This window comes from Alnus glutinosa, chromosome 5, assembly GCF_958979055.1.
Source record: "Alnus glutinosa chromosome 5, dhAlnGlut1.1, whole genome shotgun sequence".
Lineage (NCBI taxonomy): Eukaryota > Viridiplantae > Streptophyta > Magnoliopsida > Fagales > Betulaceae > Alnus > Alnus glutinosa.
In genome coordinates, this window is record NC_084890.1 from 28620079 (window position 1) to 28625812 (window position 5734).

At 36.0% G+C, this 5734-nt stretch overlaps 1 protein-coding gene across 2 annotated transcripts; it reads right to left on the reverse strand.

Moving 5' to 3' along the window:
* Positions 1-2208: 2208 nt before the first annotated feature.
* LOC133868822 (E3 ubiquitin-protein ligase AIRP2-like) lies at positions 2209-5360 on the reverse strand. 2 transcript variants are annotated; one of them, XM_062305840.1, is made up of 5 exons: positions 5066-5360; positions 3460-3617; positions 3284-3350; positions 2707-2941; positions 2209-2595 (listed from the first exon to the last, which is right to left on the reverse strand). In XM_062305840.1, the coding sequence occupies exons 1-5, from the start codon at positions 5076-5078 to the stop codon at positions 2385-2387; spliced, it is 684 nt and encodes a 227-aa protein (XP_062161824.1). In that variant the 5' UTR covers positions 5079-5360; the 3' UTR covers positions 2209-2384. The 2 variants fall into 2 exon arrangements, with proteins under 2 accessions (XP_062161824.1, XP_062161823.1); XM_062305839.1 differs by having other exon boundaries at positions 3460-3622; positions 5066-5358.
* Positions 5361-5734: the final 374 nt, after the last annotated feature.

Below are 5734 nucleotides of genomic sequence, written 5' to 3' on the forward strand. Positions count from 1 at the left end.
TGACCCAATTGTATGAAGCAAACATGTAAACGAAAACCAAATAGTTAGCAGCTTCAATGTTTTAGATGCAAGCACATGAGACATTCACAATGTCACCATCCAATGCTCCAACCTTGCATAATTTATTGCTCTCACAAGGCAAAGAATTCGTGAAAAACACTAGGTACCAAACTAGGGGTATGTTTAGTTTAATGGTTTCAAAACGTACAGTTAGGAAGAAAAAAAAAAAAAGTGAATTTATAATACAATAAATGAAAACATGATATGTGAAAACGCAATTTGCTTTAAAATCATGCGTTTTTAAAAATGCACTTTCTTATTTGCGATTTGAAAAGGTAGATAATTTTTTTATTTTTAAACGCACTTTCAAATGAAACACTTTTTTGCAATTCTGTTTAAAAACGTACTTTTAACCTACGAATCTGCCGGGTGAAACACGTAATGCTCTATACTTAATCCGTCTCATATAAATGGATAACTCAGCCAAGTTGCTAATTATGGGGTTGGCTTTATTTTAAACCCATTTTACGTTTCAAATGACATTCAGGTCCGACACGAATCAGACGACAGGATTTATGTTTAGGTTGCCTTTGGGGAATATATGTTGGGTCCAACAGATTACATGCAGGGTGTACATAAAATGGTAGAAAAGCTTTGTTTGAGATCAATGGGCATAAGTGGAGTAGTCATCAGCAAACTGGCAAGCTCTAGATTCATAGTTGCAAGGACCAGGAACTAAAGAGGAAGGTAATTTAGCAGCCAGATTTTGTTAACAAATGAACTGGGAGCAAAGAAGCAGAGGAGAGAACTATCTTAGTTTGCCTGTTTAAGCTTCAAGACCAGATTTGTTGGAACAAAGGAGAGTTAAAAAGATCAAGAGGAAAACTAGCAGCAGTCACAGAGACCGAAAGAAAATCATGTGTTAGTACAAAGACTCAAGCCGCTTCACGGTTTGCAATAGAAGAATGAGTTTAGAGGGTTTGTCGGTGGTGAATTCAGGGAGACCACTCTACCACTCAAGTCAGTTTAGTGAAGGTAGGAGAGAATTTTGGCATAGTAATAGAAAGGTTAATTAAGTATACTTGGTTTATTTATAAAGGTTGTTGCCCCTGCCTTGGTTTTCAGGGTTTTAGAAGTTTCCACCAATAGTTTGTTACTGACGTGAAGATTTTTTTTGTTAGGGGAGCATATGACGTGAGCAAACCATTGGCTGAGCTAGCAGAGTGGGGAATCGCCTGTTTCGATGTTACGTCTGGATAAGAGTGCACTCGGGTCATTATGGTTGTGTAGGTCATAGGCCATTTGGGACCTGTCTGATCCCTTAGCTGTGGACCGTCAACCTCTTTAGGTCCTACGGTGATGGGCAGTCGGGCCTTTTGACATCGGTGGCGACTTATTGGTGGCTCATCATTAATTGGGTTCTCCAGTAGTTTCTCAATTCCCTTGAATGACTTGGACTGATAATTATTCATGAGAATTTGTCTTATAAACCGTCGGTAAGTGAGCCCTCCAATATGTATTCTAAATTTGCCAAGGAAGTTGTTAATTCTTTCTTAGAAACTCAATCTTAATTTCTCTCTAAACAATTTCTTTTCCCCACTTTCTAAGCACCTCGAGCAGGAAGTAATAGAGGCAACCAAGATTGTTACACATAAATCGCTAGATTACGCAGGTAATTTTACCAATCAAATCACAGCTACATTTCCTCTGTTGGAATCAGCAACATGAAGCTTCAGAAGACTGTCAAGAGTACACTACAAACCACAGCATTTTATCAAGTACCAACTTGACAATATGAGATGAAACTTTAGCAGCAGGATTGATTAGATGCTGAAGCAGTTACTCTTGAGAATTGACTAGCAATTACTCTGAGAATTAGATGCTGAAGCAGTTAGTCTGAGAATTAGATGCTGAAGCAGTTACTCATCCTTGTGCTGTGATATAGGGCAGCACTTTACACAAAGCATCCAAAGTCACTTTCAGAGATAAGATTTGTACCAACAAAGGCAGTAGCCTAATCAAAAGAATCAGTCCAGTTGTTTCATCAGCATCACTTGGTAATAATCCATTGATCAAATTGCAAGAAATAAACTAAGATCCATACATTGCTTCAACAATACAAATGAACTTGTCAGTCTAATTCAAGATATCACATCAGACAGCCCAAACCTCTAGTGAAATCTCAACAAATGAACACAAACCATATCATGCCGGAAAGAAGTGCATTTTCAATATCAGCAATTGGTTCTCTTACACAGCATGTACATTATTCGGCAAATTATGAAGTGGGAGTGAAATTTTTTACGTGACAACCTCAGCAGATTATGTGCAGCTGGTGGTTGGCATTTTCTTTTTTCTGTACATCATTCTTCTTATCTGTTAGATTAAAATAAGTACTCATAATACATTAAAAATAGAGCATCTGGGATATCCTCAGGGAGGCTGTTTATGAAAATATGGAACCGCAATATATCCTCCTTCAACACAGTTTGAGTGTCTACCACATCATTACTGCATGTCAGAACCCATAAGTCCTCTGAATTTACTCTCTTTATTGTTCCCCGGCAGAATGGGCAAGATTCTGACCTTGTGTTCCTATGACATATCAAAGGAAGGGAAGGGTGTCAACTTTTAAGAATTGCTGCTTCTCGCTAAAATTCAGAGTGAAATAAATTGAAGAGCAAAGGAGGAAAAGATAGGAAAAACCAGTTATGGTAGCAATTGATACACATGGCATGACAGCAGTTTGGCAAAACCATTTTGGTGCAAGGCTCCAAGCATATCCCACATTCATCTTCTCTCTCCAAGTCCAAATCTGAAAGCTTTCTCCTATCCTCTAATTTCTTTCTGACAACCATCTCCAAGCCATGAACATCCTCTTGAGTAGTTTCAAATTCTAATGAGTCACCATGGAGGCGCAGAAGAGATGGTAATATAACAGCTACAGTTATGGGTAAAGGGGGAATATGAATAAGTGAAGAAACAAGACAGCACAAAATAGTATATTCTTATACTCAAAATTTCACATAATCTAAATTTTGAAAGAATAATGTATCTTTCTGAATAAATTGGTTTGAAGCAAAAAGTATTAAACATAGCAGGCTAATTGGATTCATAGAGATTAATAATTAATCCTAAAAAAAAAATACTAAAATGGAACAATTAAAATATTGAAAATGCACACTCATTTTGTAAATTATATAAAACAATGGAACACTTGAAATCTTTGTATGATGTCCAAATGCCATCTAGTACAAAAAAGAATTTAAGATGGTTTACACACTGTAGAATTCTCTGATGGTAGCTTTCCTTCCGCATGAAGAGATATTTGGCTTCCCATCCGCGCACACCTAAATAAGAAAGAAATTAACAAACAAACCAAATTTCCCAAAAAAGAAAAGGCACCGTCTAATAGTCTGATTTGCATAGTAATGCACAATTGCAGAAGTAGAAACTAACCTTAAATACAACTACTTGAAAAAGGTTTAAATAACTTGAAAGGAGACATGTACATGAGCAATCAATCCATTGAAGCAGAAACAAGAAAATGGGTGCCAAGTGATTGTAAACCAATTTCATTTGAAAACATGTGCCGCCCTTGCCTGTTGAAATAGAAGCTGCCCTGCATACATATTAATCAGACAATAAAACCATATCTTGGTCTATCAATTTGGTGACCATGCTAGTGCTCAATAGCTCAATTGTAATTAAATAAAATAACACATAACAATATCAAGAGAAAGTAAGGACCCATTGAGTATACACGTGTAAGTGAAAAAAAGGTTAAGTCCCACATTAAAAAGTTATCAAGTGTGAGTAATTAGTGTAACATAATTTAGTCCAATCCCATAGTTTAAGTTTTTGAATTGAATGATGTTTCAATACCCTATATTATGGTTTTACTAGAAGACTCCCAAAAATATTAATCTCCCCAAGGGTAGTATTTGTACAATAATGGGTCAGTATGAAATGTGAGTTGCAGCAGCTATATGGTGGACTCCTATAGGGTTGTTGATATGTTCTCACCCATAGTAGAATGGAGTGTTGCCCTCTTGGTAATGAGCATGATACTTGGTAAAAGACTTCTATTTGTGCGAGAGTATAGTTGATGCGGTGATGGACTTGTACGTGAAAGGAAGATTGTCGAGCATATGCTTATGAGTGACAAAAGGTTAAGTCCCGTATTGAAAAATTGTCACAAGTTTGAGCATTTACTATGATATAACTAGGTCCAAACCCATGAACTTAAGCTTTTGTTGTAAGTGTTGAAACAATATGTTATACTATGATCTCATCAAAAGATTATCCAAGCTGTTAATGTTTCAACACAAAATCTATATATCTGTTAAATTGATAGCATACACCATTAAATCTGAGAGGATTCCAGTCTAACACTACACTCACTATTGACATTGCGCCTCCCGCATTGCAAACGTAATTGGTTTGCATAAACGACCAATAAAGGAAATTCACGATGAAATCACAGCCAATACAGCAGTTTTATCCCACTAACTAATCAGAGGAATTGCATTATTTCTTGAAAGCGTGCCCATTACTCATATGAACATTAAAATGCACGAAACGAGGTAAAGAAATTCTACACAATCAATCATGACTAAAACACTATAATGTACTGGTATCATGGACACATTCCATAGATACCGGAATTGGCAATTATTCCTAAAGTGCATTAAAAATAAAACCTTTTTATTTTTAGTTGTTAAATTTCAATCCTTTAACAGGAGAGCTAACATTGAAAAACGAGAAGGAAGCAAACTCCTAGTAAGTCATGCGACCTTTCTGGAATTTCCAGTGCATTATAAGTAAGTTTCAGCACCCCCCCAAAAAGGGAGGTAGAAATAGAATACACATTAGAACAAATTATTAAAAACAAAAAACAAAACCAATTCGCGAAAATAAGGAAAACCCATTAATATCAGAAGCCTGTTACTAAATTTCATAGAAACCCAGTTAAAATTCGAACTTCAAACAAGCCCCAATTACAACATTAAAAGTAAAGGACCAAAAATAAACACAAACACAGAGACAGAGACAGAGAACTCACAGCACGTTTGCATGCTGAATATCAGACTCAAGAACCTTGAGGGACTCTTGATAAGAAGGCCCAGCCTCAAGCTGCTGATAAGAATCAAACATACTTCTTCAATCTTCAATGTGAAATATATGAAACCAACGCACTAAGAGAGAGAGAGAGAGAGAGAGAGAGAGAGAGACTCAGAGAGCCAGAGACTGGGGAGTTCTATATATACAAAAAAAAAGAAAGAGCACAATAGAAAACTGAATGGGTGTTTGAACTTTGAACGAAGAGACCAACGAAAACGTCGCTACAGTCGAGGAAAAGAAAGAAGAGTTTGGTCCTTTTTGTGTTGCCTTGGAATTTGAATTTGATTTCAAATTTTTTTCTTTATCCGATTTTCAAGGACAAATGATTTCGAAACTGGTTTCAAGGAAATTTCATCCTACCTACTTTAATAAATGCCAAGTGTCCTTTTAATAGTTTTCTTCAAACCCTCAATAACACCTGTTAAATAAAACATCTAGCAATGTCTCTTAACGTTAATCACCCAACATTATGAAATTTTTAGAAGGGGTAAAGACATGTTTGATACTTATGGGTTAAAAATTTTATTTTTTTAGTATTTTAGTTTCGATTCGTATCACAGTAATACATGAGTTTTTGAAAAAGATGAACTTGGTACATTATCTATTTTTC